The sequence below is a fragment of the Ilyonectria robusta genome, assembly GCF_021365365.1.
Source record: "Ilyonectria robusta strain PMI_751 chromosome Unknown BGZ61scaffold_9, whole genome shotgun sequence".
Classification (NCBI taxonomy): Eukaryota; Fungi; Ascomycota; class Sordariomycetes; order Hypocreales; family Nectriaceae; genus Ilyonectria; species Ilyonectria robusta.
In genome coordinates, this window is record NW_025764443.1 from 619,087 (window position 1) to 632,915 (window position 13,829).

The 13,829-nt window shown below is 56.0% G+C and overlaps 6 protein-coding genes across 6 annotated transcripts; 4 read left to right on the forward strand and 2 right to left on the reverse strand.

Annotated features, from left to right (window-relative positions):
• Positions 1 to 27: 27 nt before the first annotated feature.
• On the reverse strand, positions 28 to 873 carry BGZ61DRAFT_493690 (RmlC-like cupin domain-containing protein; the record flags this gene model as incomplete). Its single annotated transcript, XM_046250680.1, has 2 exons — positions 28 to 79; positions 239 to 873. The coding sequence occupies 2 exons, from the start codon at positions 871 to 873 to the stop codon at positions 28 to 30; spliced, it is 687 nt and encodes a 228-aa protein (XP_046104709.1).
• A 1,166-nt stretch (positions 874 to 2,039) lies between these two features.
• BGZ61DRAFT_352010 (peptidase family M48-domain-containing protein) lies at positions 2,040 to 3,309 on the forward strand (the record flags this gene model as incomplete). The annotated part of the gene is made up of 3 exons (XM_046240388.1): positions 2,040 to 2,580; positions 2,636 to 3,078; positions 3,151 to 3,309. The coding sequence occupies 3 exons, from the start codon at positions 2,040 to 2,042 to the stop codon at positions 3,307 to 3,309; spliced, it is 1,143 nt and encodes a 380-aa protein (XP_046104710.1).
• Positions 3,310 to 3,875: 566 nt separating this feature from the next.
• On the forward strand, positions 3,876 to 4,287 carry BGZ61DRAFT_532165 (cytochrome b5-like heme/steroid binding domain-containing protein; the record flags this gene model as incomplete). Its single annotated transcript, XM_046253831.1, has 2 exons — positions 3,876 to 3,972; positions 4,130 to 4,287. 2 exons carry the CDS (start codon positions 3,876 to 3,878, stop codon positions 4,285 to 4,287), a joined length of 255 nt encoding a protein of 84 aa, XP_046104711.1.
• Positions 4,288 to 5,104: 817 nt separating this feature from the next.
• Positions 5,105 to 6,729, forward strand: BGZ61DRAFT_351910 (pyridoxal phosphate-dependent transferase; the record flags this gene model as incomplete). The annotated part of the gene is made up of 3 exons (XM_046240375.1): positions 5,105 to 5,957; positions 6,010 to 6,131; positions 6,184 to 6,729. The coding sequence occupies 3 exons, from the start codon at positions 5,105 to 5,107 to the stop codon at positions 6,727 to 6,729; spliced, it is 1,521 nt and encodes a 506-aa protein (XP_046104712.1).
• A 566-nt stretch (positions 6,730 to 7,295) lies between these two features.
• BGZ61DRAFT_419660 (armadillo-type protein) lies at positions 7,296 to 10,496 on the reverse strand. The gene is made up of 7 exons (XM_046243461.1): positions 10,199 to 10,496; positions 10,003 to 10,140; positions 9,835 to 9,945; positions 9,636 to 9,782; positions 9,213 to 9,586; positions 8,869 to 9,163; positions 7,296 to 8,820 (listed from the first exon to the last, which is right to left on the reverse strand). Exons 1-7 carry the CDS (start codon positions 10,319 to 10,321, stop codon positions 7,726 to 7,728), a joined length of 2,283 nt encoding a protein of 760 aa, XP_046104713.1. The 5' UTR covers positions 10,322 to 10,496; the 3' UTR covers positions 7,296 to 7,725.
• Positions 10,497 to 11,746: 1,250 nt separating this feature from the next.
• Positions 11,747 to 13,561, forward strand: BGZ61DRAFT_477662 (uncharacterized protein; the record flags this gene model as incomplete). The annotated part of the gene is made up of 1 exon (XM_046248926.1): positions 11,747 to 13,561. The coding sequence occupies one exon, from the start codon at positions 11,747 to 11,749 to the stop codon at positions 13,559 to 13,561; it is 1,815 nt and encodes a 604-aa protein (XP_046104714.1).
• Between the last annotated feature and the right edge of the window lie 268 nt (positions 13,562 to 13,829).

Below are 13,829 nucleotides of genomic sequence, written 5' to 3' on the forward strand. Positions count from 1 at the left end.
TCCGTCTTACTTTCTCAAACTTCTTTTCTATGTGTTGTCCAAGGGGATGATGATCCCGTGCCAGGCATTCATCCCAATACTGAGTCACATTTCCTCTTCCGCTTTCCCGACTCTGAGCTCGACCGTCTCCCCAATCTCTACCGTCTCTCCAGAGTTGACCTCTGGCGCATCGGATTCCTCGGAGCTGTCCGTCAGCTCCTCTGCGTTTTCGCTCTTTCTCGCAAGCCAGCCCAAAGACATGGCTTTGCTCTCGGGCACAAGCTCCCCTAGGCGGCGCTCAGAGAGGAATTCATGGTCGGCGTACTCAAACCCAGGCACCACCGTTTCTGAGATGAGAAGACCGTCGGGTTCCTGAGCACCTCCCGCGGCCATGTTCTCTTCGGTGTCGAGCAGGTAACTGGCCTTCCATACGCCCCCTTCGACGACCCACTGCAGCCGCTCGCCGCGTTCGACTGCATGGCCGACGATGAAGGACTCGACTCGGCCATCGGGGTGGAGCAGCACGTAGCGCCCACGCCCGCGGTGCAGCGTGTGAATGATCCGGCTGCGGTTGCGGTGGAATCGGCCCAGGGGACTGCGGTGCGTGAGGAAGTAGAAGATGGAGGTCGACAGGCGGCGAACTGCAGGGTCGAAGCCAGGACGAGACGGCACGGCCTGAGAGGCAGGCTCTCCAGATAACGGGTTCAGGGGGTAGGGCGAGGGGATGGTTTTGGTGTCCTCGTCGGTCTGACTGAAGTAGCCGCCTTCAACGTGAGGGAGGAGGTCGAGGGCTTGGATGAGAGCTGCTGTTTTGGAGGACTCTGGCTCGGAAGACGGGATGAAGGCGGGTTTGAGGGTGTCGAGAGCGACTTCGTTGAGTATGTATTCACCCATGGTGGCTTCAGGTCTCAATGTAGCGGGAATAAGATGTTGGGGCACAGTTGTAACGGGGTCCAAGACTGAAAGTTTGAATATATTAGTTTCATGAGATTATGGTTGAGAGGCTCCGCGGGATGCGGTAGAAGATGATTCACCTCCGGGATGTTATGGGTCAGATTAATTTGCTCAGTGATGAGATTCGTCCCGGAGCTAAGCGGACGGAAGACGGTAGGCGGAGTGATTACCAAGAACTTGTGAGAACTTTCAATGATTGCTGACGGAGTTTACGAGGAGGCTGTGTTTTCGTCGAGTCACGAAGCAAGCTCACCTCACTTCACTCGGGGCGTGGACGGTGATTGAGTCGCAAAAGAGGAGTTGTTTCAAATGGGGATTCAAGCAGTGTTAAATAAAATCATTTGGCTGCTTGCGCGTTGAAGGTGGTGGCCAGACGCTGACGCCGAAGCTGACCATGAATTTGATGCGCATCTGAGAAGGATGCGAGGATGTGACGAGTGCGCATCGCAAGGCGCCAATGGCAGCTTATCTTGTCCATCCGGGTCTTCCGAATAGCTGAGCATCTTGGCGGATGATGAGCGACACTAGCAGCCAAGTGAGCAAAGATAAGATGAAGAGTAGTCGTCCTACCTCGGCAGCGCTGGCTTATCTTGGTGTTTTCTTGCGGCCACGAACGGGCGATATAAGTACTTGGGGGCTGCGAACCACAAATCCGGGAATTCTGCCCGCGTCCTTCGCTTCGTACTGGGTACCACCGGAGGCTTTATCCCAGCGAGGCCCCGACGCCACCGCAGGGCGTTTGTGCCTGTTTCACAGGCGCCACTCGCGAACTCGCACAGCGGCAGAGCCGCCTAACCGGCGAGGCTTTCGGCTGCTACAGGGGCCGGGGGCCTAGCCCGAGCTGGCAGTTTTAGGGCATTCAGCAGCAGTACGTACCTAAGGACCCCCGGGAAAAAACCTCCCATGACGCAACCCAGGCTGAAAACGGCTCCCCCGCAGAGGCGCACAGGAAGATCCGTCAGCGAGGAACGTGCAACACCAACCAACTCCAACACGCACCTCGCCTCGCCGCCCGCTGCTCGTCCCTCGGTCGCTAAATGTCGAGGGCTCATTTCTGACTCGCCGCCCTACGATTCTCCTGAGGCGCATTGGGCCCTCGTCGTCCCATGCCTGCCCCGCGCCTGCTCGTGCGGCCAGTGCTGCTGGGTGTCTCCCGCCCGGCCTTGTCTCTCCGGCTGCGAGCCGCACCCACCATCGTCCGATACCGCTTCCTCTCCCACACGCGACCACTCGGCGACGAAAAACTCCCGCCTCAGAACCAGCAAGACCCTTATGACCGCCTCCGCGATGCCAAGCCTCTCGTCTCGAACCGCGCGGCCGGTCGCTTCACCCGCGCCGGCACCAGTCGCAACTCGCGCTTGTTCGTTCTCGCAACCGTGCTCGCGGCGGTGGGCTTCTACCTCTACAACTCGCAGACGGTGCCCGTGACGGGTCGCCGGCGCTTCAACTTCCTCTCCGACTCCATGGTGGCGCGCGCGCACTCCAAGGCCGCCGGGCAAATCATTGAGCAGGTCAAGGCGCAGGGCGGTCACTTCCTCGGGGACTGGGACCCGCGTACCATTTTGGTCAAGAGGGTCATGAAGCGGTTGATTCCTGTGAGCGGCATGACGGACCTCAATTGGGAGATTTATGTCATTGCTGATAGCCGTACGTTGTCGTGCTGCTGGCTGCGCTCGCTTGGACTAACAGGGTGAATCAATAGGAACGGCCAATGCCTTTGTCCTCCCGGGAGGCAAAGTTTTCGTCCACAGCGGCATCCTCAATGTCTGTCGAAACGAAGACGCCCTCGCCGCGGTGCTGGGCCACGAGATCGCACACAACACGGCGTCGCACGCGGCCGAGCGCCTGTCAGCAGCGTGGGTGGGCAACCTGACAGCCGGCAGCTTGTTCTTCCTCGCCGGCGCTCTACCCGGTCTCGCGCTCTTTGGACTATGGAATTTCGTGGGAGGGTACTACCTACAAGACCTATTGTTCTACTTGCCAATGGGCCGTAAGCAGGAGAGCGAGGCGGACTACATCGGGCTCATGATGATGGCCGAGGCATGCTACGACCCGCGGCAGGCGGCCGGGTTCTGGCAACGGATGGAATCCATCCAGAAGTCTGGTGGGCAGGAAGTGCCGGAAATGTTGAGCACGCACCCTTCAGTAAGCTCCCTTTAACCTCGTGAGATGCGTGCACAGAGTTGGTTGAGTTGATGCTGATATGTGTTGCTACAGAACGAGAATCGGATCAGCAAGATTGGGGAGTGGATGCCGGAAGCGATGGAGAAGCGGATGCAGAGCGACTGCAGGGGAACGACGGCGTTTGCAGATCGATTCCGAAGGGCAATGCGGAGAGGGTCAATTGAAGTGCCTGCTGCGTCTGCGTCTGCGTGAGCCCTTGGCGGTCTTTGCCCGTTTTTAAATAGACGAAAGAGAAGGACGGACTGCGTTGAAGTAAACTAGACGGAGACTCTCCCCACAACACAAAAACTGTAGAATATGCCATGGCCGTTGGACGTCCCCGTGACGAATATCCCATGATGGTCGGGTTGATGGACGCCCTCTTCGTGGGGATGCGGCCTGAGTGTTGGCAATTGTCCCGCTGTGATACGCTGGCTCCCCACCACGCGGGGCATGACGTCGGGGCCCTTTAGCGCGAGAGGTGCCCCCAGACATGCCCCGGATGGCCCAGATCTCCGCTTTACCTCGCTATTCGCCCAGCGCAATAGCGCTCTAGCCCGCGTGCCGGCGACAAGGTGTACCGAGGCAAATCTCCACCCGGACAGCAGCCGTGTGCCTCGGAGAGAACTCCTTTCCATCCGCCGCGATCTTGGAACTTCCCTTCCATCTTTTTGTAGTCGATCCATTCACAGCAACGAGCTCGAGAGTGTCAACCAGTAAACGCACTTCTCACACCCTTTCTCACAACCCCGAGCGTCACTCTCACCCGCTATCTCGCCATGTCGGAACAGTACACGGCCGCCGAGGTGGGCAAGCACAAGAGCGCTGCCGACGGCTTCTGGCTCATCGTTGAGAGCGACGTCTACGACGTAACGAGTGAGTCTGTCCCCTGCGGCTGTCGCATCTCATCGAGTCCGACTCGTTTTTGCACGCGCCCTCAATTGAGGACGCAACGGGACGAGACGAGATGAGACGAGATGAACAGCATGGCACGACCTCTCCCGCGCAACGGCATTGCTGACCTTGGCCGCAGAGTTTATGGACGAGCACCCCGGCGGCGCAAAGATCATCAAGCGCTGGTCCGGAAAGGACGCCACCAAACCCTTCTGGAAGTACCACAACGAAGACGTCCTCAAGAAGTACGGCGCCGGTCTCAAGATTGGCAGCGTGCCCGAGAAGGCCAAGCTATAGACGCAGTCGCGGTCGCGGTGGTCCGTGGTGGTCCGACTTTGGGACCGTGTACCAGACGATAGAGGAGCGGACGGCGATGGGTTTCTCGTGTGTTTTGCAAGGCGCAAATGATATTGGGAAGGACTGTATATGAACGAGGTGGATTTGGATTTCTTGGTTTGGACTTTCTGTGTAGACATACGCTCTTGGCTGGACTGTCGACCATCAGACGACGCCCTGGGGCTAAGCATGCTCTGCTTTGCTGACGACACCAGTTAGCCTGGGTAGCAAAGATTTTATGATGACTGCCGTGAACACAAGACTCGTGGTCCATATCGAAGCGTGACAGGTATTTCTCACATCCTCACTAACCGAGGGCATCTCGGAGTCAGGGGCTCACTCCAGACTGTCGTGGAAAATGACCTGCCGGATGCGGGATTCACCGGTGCCCAACAAAGCGGCATATGATATGAAAAAGAGCAAGTGCAATAGCCAATTCAATTAGCAATAAATGAAATCCCCCAGTTTTATTCACACTTCATCATCCTTGCAATCGACCATCTCACTCGACTGAAGCCCGGCTTCACCATGCCTAGCTCTCCGCTTCCTCCCAGTTAGCTTCGCAAACTCCTGCCCTTTCATCCTCGAGTGGGGCCAGAACCGGCCGCCCCTCCGACTTACAAGACGATGAGTCTGCGACGTCGCTCCAAAGGCTGCGAAGAATACAGCGCACTCGGCGGGACTATAAAACTCGGGCGAATCCGCCAAGTTCCGCAGAGCGATTATTCCGCCGCTGTAAAAGCAAAAACACAAGGGATCGTTTTGAGAGCCGTCAACGATGAGCAACATCTTCGACTACGATGCCTGTGAGGGCCGCCTCGCGCAGCGTCGGACTCGCTCCGACCACGAGTACGGCACGCTGCCGGCCCTCGAGGATATCCAAGCTGCCCAAGCCTCCCTCCCACGGCCCGGGTCGCCGTCTTTCCTCAGCGGCCGCTCGGACAAGGACACGGTGGCGCACGTCGTCGACGACATCGTCGCGGGACTCACCGGCCAGGCGCTGTCCCAGCGGTACTACGGCTTCGTCACGGGCGGCGTGCTGCCGCTGGCCGAGTGGGCCGACAATGTCGTCTCGATGATGGATCAGAACGTCCAGGTGCATTTGCCCGAGCAGTCGATTGCCACGTCGGTCGAGGATGCCGCCTTGAGCATGCTGGTGGCGCTGCTGAGGCTCGGCGACGAGGGGACCTGGAAGGGCAGGACGTTCACGACTGGTGCCACGGGGAGCAACGTGCTGGGGCTCGCGTGCGGACGGGAGGCTGTTCTTGGGAAGAAACTGGGAGGTCAAGGCAGTGTGGGCGAGCTGGGCTTGCTAGGGGCTTGCATGAAGACTGGCGTCACCGAGGTCCAGGTCCTGACGAGCGCCGCGCACAGCTCCCTCTCCAAGGCGGCCAGCGTAGTCGGCTTCGGGAGGAGCTCAGTCAAAGACCTTAGGCTGAGCGAGGAGGAGCCGTGGAGACTGGACCTCGCGGCGCTGGAGAAGGCGCTTCGGGTTCCCAGGACAGCCAGCGTCATCGCCCTCAGCGCGGGCGAAGTCAACACGGGTCGCTTCGCCATCAGCGGCATCGACGAGATGCGGAAGGTGAGGGAATTGGCGGACAAGTACGGGGCTTGGATCCACGTTGATGGCGGTGAGTCTTGCTTTGAATTCGTTGCGAAAAGGGAGGCCGCTAATAGTCCCAGCATTCGGCATCTTCGTTCGTGCTCTTGAGGACAAGGATGAGTACAAGGTGCTTCACAAGCGAGTCGAGGGCCTTGAGCTGGCCGACAGCATCACGGTAGACGGTCACAAGCTTCTCAATGTGGTAAGTATCTATAGCCCCAAGCCCAAAGGCCGTTACTAACTCCAAACGCCAGCCCTACGACTGCGGCATGTTCCTCACTCGATCTCACCTCACTCTGCAATCCGTCTTCACCAACCCCAACGCCGCCTACCTCTCCTCCGGTTCCCAAGATTCCATCCCCTCCCCTCTCAACATCGGCCTCGAAAACTCCCGCCGCTTCCGTGCCCTGCCCGCATATGTCGTCCTCCTGAGCGAGGGGCGCCCTGGCATGGCTGGCTTGCTTGCCAACATGGTCGAGCTCTCCCGCCAGGTGGCCGCCTTCCTGCGCTGCTCGGAGCACTACGAGCTGCTGCCCGACGAGAGTGCCGACCTCGACGAAATCTTCATGATTGTGCTGTTCCGGGCAAAGGATGCTGCGCTGAACGAGGTGCTGGTCGAAAAGATCAACCAGACGAGGCAGATGTATGTCAGCGGGACCAAGTGGGAGGGACAAAAGGCGGTGCGAATGGCCGTGTCGACTTGGAAGGTGGATGTTGCCAGAGATTACAAGGTTGTGACATCGATCCTGGCTGATGTTGCGGAGGGCAAAGAATTCGACATCAAGAGCTGCCGAGAATAGAGGTTTAAAGACCGTGGCAGAGGATCGGATTCCTGAGATGGCCGAAGGTGAAATGAGAATTGAGAGTTGTAATGCTCGAATGTCGTCGGTCTCGTCGTGTATATATTTCGTCGCCATGTTGTTCAAACCAACGCCAGGAAATCCAATAGAGTCCATAACGCAAAAGCTTTTCCCTTCTCAACCAGCAAATCCATGCCGTATCGCCCGTGACGCCATCCCACCGCCGCGCGCACTCCCCCCGGGCTCCAGCGGCCTTTAGCCAAACTTCTTGGAGCCTCCCTTGTTGGTCGACTTCTTCCCGGCCTTCTTGCCCTGGCCGATGAGCTCGAGATGGCCGGCGCGCTCACCCAGCAACGCCTCGGTGCGGGCCGCCATGCCGCTGGTGAACTTCTTGTGCGACTTGTCGACGGCCGTCTTTGAGTTTTTGGGCTTGGCCACCTTGGACGCCTGGCGTTTCGAGTGCGTCGCCTTGACGGTGGCGGGGCGCCCGAGCTTCTTGATCGCTCCCTGTGCCATCGCGGGCGGGTGGTGAGGGCTGTGGAGGGAGGTTTGGGCGGTGGAGGAGGAGGAGTTGTGAGAGGGAAGAACCAGGCCAAGGTGGTTGCTTGGTGGATGGTGTGAAAAAATTAAGGTGGGACAAATCTGGAGCCAAAACATCCCCGCCCCCACCGAGTTTTCACCGACGGTGAGCCAAGCCAGCGTGCCCCACCTCGAAAACCATCGTCTAATGAGACAGACACTATGATTTCTCCTGTAGTAAAAAAAGACCGTGTCTGAAGGCGTCCAGCATGTTGTAATTAAATTCGGTAAGAGCGTTTTTAATTAATTACTGTGCCCATCCAAGAGATTGGCAAATATCCTGTCTTCATAACGCTCATGCCGAACCATCACTGGATGCTATCCTGATATCAAACTCCAGCGCCAGCTACATGACGGCAGACGTGGCGGCTTGGTTTACTCGTCTTTCACTCTCCCAAGAACCAATTCTAAACGTTGCTACCATCCATCACCCCAACCATCATCATCATCCATCTCTTTAGGCTTCATGTCGATCTTCTTAGCCGCGACGGGCTTGGCGGCAGGTTTGGCCAACGGCTTCTTCGCAGCGGCAGACTTTGACAGACCCTTCGGTAGTGGTTTACTCAGTCCAGATTTTTTCTGAGATTGAGCGGCTAACCACCCAGCAAAGTCTGGCTCGTCGCCATCATCAAATGGAGTCGCCGAGGTGGCAGGTTGCTTTGCCGGCTCTTTGGTTGAGGAGCCAAAGCCATCATCGTCTCCCATATCACCCCAAGAGTCCACACCTTCATCTCCATCATCTGCCGGCAAGAAAGCTTCAGCAACCACGCTAGACGATGATTTGCGCGACACGTTTGGTGGTGGTGATTTTACCGCTTGGCGATGAAGGTTCGAGGCAGAAGACATGGCCGGCTTCTTCGCCTCTGTACCGAGGGACGGGGGTGGTTTGGGAGAAACGGCCCTGGAACCAGATTCGGTCTGCATTTCGCCTGCCGCGGCTGAGAGTTTGTTCGTAAACGAGGAAATTGCCCACCCTGTCCACCCAGCATTCTCGGTCGGCTGTGGCGTGCCCATTCGAGGTGCTGCGTCGGATGCCTGTGGGGGAGGAAGAACGCTGTCTGGCATAGTAGAAGCAGCTTTCCGGATCTTCTGGAGATAGACGTCCGCAGTGCGGTTAGCAGCGTCACGAATGAGCTTCTCCTTGTCGATCAACAGGGGGGAAACGACGGGAATGATTCTACAGGCGCAGTCCTCGTCTGAAAAGTACTCGGAAGTAGCGCCTAGCGCCAGCAGGGCAGCGTTTCTCGCGTGAAGGAAAGGATCTCTCAAAGACCGCGTGAATGCAGCAATGAGAACCTTTGATCTAGATGAAGATCCTAGGTTCTTCGCAATCTTTCCAAGACAGATTGTGGTGTTTGTTCGAATGCCAGCTTGCTCATCGTTTGCCGTCTTTGCAAGTTGCTTGAGCAAATCGCCGTTGATAGTACGGTCTGATAGTTTAGTAATGATGACAAGAACAGATTTCAACGTCTGCTCCCTGACAATGGGTGCTACATCTGTAAAGCCGGTCATCTGTGCTCATGTTAGCTGGGTCGTATGAATTCAGGCGTGGTTACAAACCATCTGTGGGAAGATCTTGTCGTTGACAATCTTCTGGGAAAGCTGATCAATCATCAAAGGGAGGCTATCCAAAAGGCAGACTCTGATAGCCCGATCAGGGTTTCCAAACAGCCGTACAACGAAAGGTGTAACCTTGGATTCGAAATCTTCAGCAGAGAGCTTAGTAGCAATCTTCAATACTACTCCGACTGCCTTTGGGCCACCACCGCCGAATTCGGCCGACTTCATCAGTTCAGGCATAACCTTCATCTTAAAAAACTCCTCCGGGAAGTCGTCGCTGATTTGGTCCAGGCCACTAGTAGAATGATCAGTAAATGGCTGGCATCAGCCAACGGGCCACTCACGTTAAGAACTCCTCCTTCTCCTCGGCCGACTTGATGTCGAGGTTGTCGATGCCCTCAGTCAATTTAATAAGAGCGCTATCGAAAAAGGACCCCGCCCTGTTTCCTTGGTCAAGAAAGTTACCAACGCTAGTTCTCGCCTTGGGGTTGGCGTTGCAGAGGCGCTTGTAGCTCGAATGCATCGTTGGTGGGATATTCTTTGTCTGGCCAGCCCGATCCGCTCCGGAGTAGTCGCCATTGAAAACTTCAAACACCAGGACTCCGAGGTTGAACGCATCAACGGCTGTATGGGGGTTCTTCTTGATCACCTCCCACCCCCCTCGGGCCAATTCAGGGGGCGCATATCGACCTGCATCTGGTACCACGCTGCCGTACGTCTGTTGCGCCTGTCAGTCGCTGGTTCGGTCATGACCCGGGCATACACACGTAGATGATTGACTCGTCGTCCTTGACACTGCTTAGGACATCAAATCCTCCCAACTTCCACTCTCCGCTTTCTGAAGTATAGATCGATCCGACCTTGAGGCTGCCGTGAATGGAGGAAGCCTCATCGTTGATGAACTTGATCGTGCGCTGCGGTTTGATCAGCGCCTGTGGCTAATAACTAAATTTGAGTCTGGCGTACTGCAATGCTGTGAACTCCCCATTTTATCGTTTCCGGGCTGAGGCTCTTTCTTCGGACGTGCCACCTCAACGGGATAACTCGCTCGGTCGCAATGTAGATGTAGGTTTCGGTCTGCACAGCGCATGATTAGCGCAACGTCCTAGGCAATCTCGTACAGTTCAGGTTTACCTCAACAGCATCAAGGACTTTAATCACGCCTGGGTGTCGAAGGGTTCGCAGCTTCTTGAGGGCGTTCTTGGCGAGGGGGAGTTGGGATCGGTTTGCGGTAATGTCGAAGGAGAAAATGCTGCAGTTCGAGCCGTCTTCCTGCAGTAGCGCATTAGCAAGGGCCGGGCGACAGGCGGTTATGGGTCGGATAAAGTACCCTCTTTGTGCCGTTGTATAGTGTCCAGATCGACTCGTCAATATCGACGATGTCGCCAAAGTTATAAGGGAAGGGGGGTCCCTGTGCGATGGCCGAGGCCACGGCAGACTTGAGGAAGTTCATGGGGGTGTTGCAGAGGGAGGAGTCGCCTCTTTGGACAAAGAAGAGGGATGACTGCAGCAGAAGGACTGCGAGTCGGGGCCAGGCAGAGAGGACGTGGTATATACCGGAAGCGTAACCCACCCGTTATCGTATCGCAACGTGGTGTTGCTGTCCCCAACTTAAAGCTCCCCGCGCTAAAACGGGTTACGTCGACAGCAGCGCAGCCAGAGCAGCCAGTTAAAGCGTGCAGCGGCGGGGCGCTCGGCGTCGCTGTTATTCCCGCCCCGACAGCGGCTTAACGGGGCCCTTGCCTGAAACGTCTGCAGGAAAGCGCCACCAGGGTGTCGCATTCTAGTTGCTTCACAGCACTCTGCCAGCAATTTGCCAGCACGCCCTCACTGATCGTCAAGGTGCCCGGGCCAATCGCCAGCCACTCGGCCGCCAGCCGCCCAGCAGCCAGCCGCCGACCAGCAACCAGCAAAGGACCCGACCGCTCGCATCACAGCCTTGCCATGAATTTCTTTCTTACATCTACAACTCTTCCCTGTGAAAGGCCCGGGTGCAGGCCCAGATCTCCAGCGCAAGAACCTCATCTCCCGCCATTTCCCGGTTGTGGGGCATGATTTCCATCCCAAATCTCAATCCTCAGGTCAACAACCGAGCCAACGCGTTCGCGATCCTCCCCGCAGCCACCATCGCCAGCGTTGCGCCCACGACCTCGGCGTCTCTGTCCGGTACGTAAGCCTCTCTCTTTGTTGTTTCTCAGCAACCCTCGACTGTCGAATGATGCGCATGGTAAAAGGTCTGACTGAACGGAACCCTCTGGTCACGCCATCTCTCACTCTGGTTCCGCCTAGGCCGCTGTTGTCTCAGGCGACAAGCCTACTATCTCGTCCCCAACTAGTCTCATTCTCTTCACATGTCCCATGTGTTGCTAGAGTGCTTGGGGACGAACAAATCACCACCTGCATTATCGCAACATGGAGTCATCGTCCTCGTTACCTCCACGGGTCCTGACCAAAGGCCGCGACAAACAGCAGACCCACGTCTGCCACGGACCGAGGAGAGCTGGTGTAACCGTTGAGGTACCTAGCGTGACGGCCAAATTAATATCTGAAAAGATCTGACATCGACACATTTCCCTTCATCAACACCTGCTTCTCCGCCATGACCCTTGCATCCAGCTGACCTCGAGTCTTGTGTTTAGTTGGTCCTTTATCGAGACGCTGCCTGCAGCTCGGCTCACATTCTGCATCCAGACGAGTTAGCCGAGCTCGGTATGGGGCGATTAGAAGCCAGATGCAGCAACAGATGTCGCAATTACAGCCAGATTACCTCTACTTTCATCTCCGCACTACCGCATCTTTTGAGCGAGCTTGTACACGACGCGGAGTTTTTATTACTATGCAGATTCGATAACCCTGCCATCCTCGGCATCTCATCTCCATGTCAAATGTGGGCATGGCTCAGCGCGATGCGCTGTCCAATATGAGCGGAGGCTGCGCTGCGCCTGCTTGCGATTCCACAACCCTATCAACCTCGCCTTTCTGCAAGGCGCATCAAGCACTCAGTCCTAGCCCTGGCCCTGGCGGTGGCTCTTCGTTGAAAAACAGCTTGCCCAGGGTCACTCATTTCTCGGAAGCCCGGGTTGTGGCTAAGAGAGGTCACAACCGCAGTCGGATACCATCGTCAGGACGTACTTCGGTTAAGCCCCAAGCATCTCCAAGCCCGAATGAAATCGCCAAAGGAAACAAGGCCCTGGGGTCCCCAGTGGGAACGAAATATCAATCGTTTTTCGGCCCAGAGAAAGTGGAAGCTCAGACCAAGCCTAACCCTGTTGCGCCGGAGGATAGGAGCATGAGCCCGCCCAAAGACTTAAACATCAATGGGTACCAAGGGCAACGTGTGTCATTCGCAACCAATGTCCTCAGGTTCAGCAACGGACTGAAAGAAGATGGAAATGTCCCAGCTTCTAATATATCCCCACCAGAGATGAACCACTGCGCTGAGATCTCAGACCAGGCAATCTTGAATTCGAAAGTCAGGGAAGAAAAAAGTCACAGCGTTTCTCTCACTCCTGAAAGGACTCAGCCCACTGTCTCCAATCCTACGTCGAACGGAAAAGAGGTATCACAGGGTCGCGAGGACATGGAGTTGGAGGATGAGGGGGTAGAGGTATCACCACTCACTCCAGTCCAAGTATCAACACAAGAACCCATAAGCAATGGCCAAACTCCCAGCAAAGTTGTTTGGGCCAATTTACCTCCTCCTATACAACGCATCGCTTCTCCGAACAGCACAGATTCCGGGGAAATGTCCGATGACGAAGATGAGGAGCCTCTAATTCGTTCACGCTTGGGCAAGAGGAGATTCATCATGATGGATCACGATGATTCCGAAAGTATCTATGAGCCATCATCGGCGCGAGAATCTACCTATTCTCAGAGTCCCCAGATTCTCGCCCAAGAGTCAGGTGATGAATACATGCCAATGGTTCCGGAGTTACCCGTCCTGTCGCCCCAACACCACGATGGCAGTGATTCTCATAGCACTGTTACCAGTAATTCTTCGCATGGCAACCGCCCTGTGGTGTCTACAGTCATTACCCGTTCCAGAGTGAGAAGTGAGGCGCGCAGGGCAAAGAGACTGGCCGAATTTGATTCGGATGCATTTGACGCAATGATACAGAAACAGAGTGAGTTGTCACCTAACGTTGTTTCCGCCTCGCCCCGTTCTCCCAGAAAGGTGATGGCTGCAAAGGAGGACGACCGAGTAGCTCTGCATGTGAACCCGGCCATTCATGGGATGCATAACCGATCAGAAGAGTGGCATCAGAGAAAGGCAAAGGAAATCAAAAGCCGTGGCGGGCGAAAAGCTTGGTTCGGAAAGGTCCATGAGAGGCAACGCTATATACATGCAAAAGCGGAGGAGGCAGCGAAGGAACGTGAAAGGGCTCTACGAGCGGGGGAAATGCCTCCTCATCGAGATCCACAGCCTCGGGTGTACAAAAGAACCCTGGATTTTGGAGACATTCCTATGGCAGAGCTTCCAGAGGATGTGAAGAAAAACAAAGCCTGGATGAAGGCGTGTGCCTGGCATCGCGCGACGAAAAGCCAGCCTATCCAGCGACAGGTCCCCCAGAGGACAGCAGAAGAGGCCCAGCGAAATATTCATGTTCAAAGGGCGACAGAAGAAGCTCATCGGTTTTACCTGGATGCATTGAAAAGCCACGGCTTGGCTGGTAAAGAGAAGGCGAAATAGCGAGAGAATATGCTTGGCCAGAGACGACACAGGCCAAGCCGCATTTTGGCGATTAGAAACGGCGGGTGCCGTCATGAGGCGTTCCGGATTGATCGAAAACCATTGTTCAAAGGGACACATGATAGGAAAGGAAGACAAGCATTCGGTCGGTGTTGGGTTCAATTGATACTCTTGTTGACAGACGGAGGAGCATGGCATTTTGTAAAGTGCCTTCACTTGGAAGTTGGGACGGGGTCATCGTAATGATACGTGCCTCACAATATCTTTA